This window comes from Eurypyga helias, unplaced genomic scaffold, assembly GCF_000690775.1.
Source record: "Eurypyga helias isolate BGI_N326 unplaced genomic scaffold, ASM69077v1 scaffold33170, whole genome shotgun sequence".
In the NCBI taxonomy this organism is placed as follows: domain Eukaryota; kingdom Metazoa; phylum Chordata; class Aves; order Eurypygiformes; family Eurypygidae; genus Eurypyga; species Eurypyga helias.
Window position 1 is genome coordinate 4049 of NW_010224337.1, and position 1486 is coordinate 5534.

The 1486-nt window shown below is 60.7% G+C and overlaps 1 protein-coding gene across 1 annotated transcript in view; it reads right to left on the reverse strand.

The window, feature by feature from the left end:
• The window catches only part of IFFO1 (intermediate filament family orphan 1), a gene marked incomplete at its 5' end in the record, with an annotated part of 4021 nt that extends 3917 nt beyond the window's left edge, over nt 1–104 (reverse strand). Inside the window, one exon of the mRNA XM_010161262.1 lies at nt 44–104. Within this exon, the coding sequence (XP_010159564.1) occupies nt 44–104 (61 nt within the window). The remainder of the gene's footprint in view (nt 1–43) is intronic.
• Between the last annotated feature and the right edge of the window lie 1382 nt (nt 105–1486).

Consider the following 1486-nt stretch of genomic DNA (forward strand, 5'->3'; position numbering starts at 1 on the left):
TGGGTGCAGAGTGAAGGGGGGGGGGACCCCCCGCCATACTCACCTCCTGCAGCTCAGTCACCCGGTCCTGAAGCTGGACACGCACCGTGTACTCCTCTTCCCATCTAGGGAGACAAACGTGCCGGTTCAGGCTACCGGAGAGGAGGGAGCAGCAGCTGCTCGCTCCAGAGCTACCCGGGAGGAGGTGACGATGGCACTGGGGCAGGAAGGAGAACGTGCCCAGGAATGCATTGCCGCTTGTTTCCAGACCACAGCAGCTGCCAAACGCCCGTCAGTCTCCCCCCGGCCACGAGCCCTGCCCCGCGGCGGGCTGGCCAACGCCTGCCTGCTCTGCGACGGGGGGAGCTGGGGACACCAGCTGCAGTCGCCGTGCGGGAGCTGGGCTCCAAGCCCTGCCACACCAGGGTTGGCCCATGGCCTAACAGCCCACCGGCCTTTCCGTTCGCCCCCCGAGCCCCTTGGCTTTGGCTCACGTCAGCTTCAGCTCCAACTCACAGCAACGGGCTCACGGATATAGCAGGGTTGCTCCCACCTACATTCATATCTGTGACCGTGTGTGCCTGCATTCCAGCAGTTTGGGCTGTCCCGAAGCACGGAACACCAAACCATGCTATGTGCTGACGTTACAGCGCGAGCAGCCGTGATGGGCATCGACGCCAAGGGCTGCTCTCCTGCCCGTACCAACGCAGAGGGTTGCCCTGCACCAGGCCACGCTGCCCGGGCAGGGGCAGAAGTCTCCTTGGCTGCACTCCCCACTAACAGGGTGTATGAAAACCCATTGTTTTCTCCTGCAAAGAAACAGGATGGATCATCCCAGTTTACACCCAGTTGGCTGGTGGGTATCGTGCTGGGCTCTGCAGCTTTGCACAAGGCTGCGCTGCAAGGTGCCCGGCCTCGCTACACAAAGACGCACCGTCCAGCAATTAATCATAATTCAGTGCCATGAGATCATCCTCTTGGGCCATGCTGCGGTGTTGGCCCAGTCCACAGCCTGCTGGGAGCCCACCAGGCCGTCCCGCCCCTTGCTAAAGGACTATCCCCCACTGCAGACGCGTTGGCAGGCACTGCGGTGCGGCGCGGGGAAGGGCTGCCGCATGCTCACCCGGCTCTTCTGGGAGAGCCGGGTTTCCCCAAGAACGCTGGATCTCACTGGGAAAGCAACCAGAGCTGGGCCCTGCCTGGTGCTGCGGTCTCCGGTTTCTATTTAATGCTTGCAAGCACCAACATGGGCACCGTCACCCTGCACAAGGATGTGAACGCTAAGGAATACTCGTTGTTTTAAGTAAGTAAGTTTTAAATAGAACGAACGGCGCAGAGTTGATCATTTCGCGTTAGGACGCAGGGGTTAGAGCATCACATCCGGTACACTGCTGCTCCACTCCTAACCTAGCATCAGCAGCTGGATCTGCTGAAGCCCTGGGCCGCGAGCTGTGAGTTCAGCTGTGTTTGCGGCTGGGACGGAGCTGATTTTTTTCCCAACAGCCGG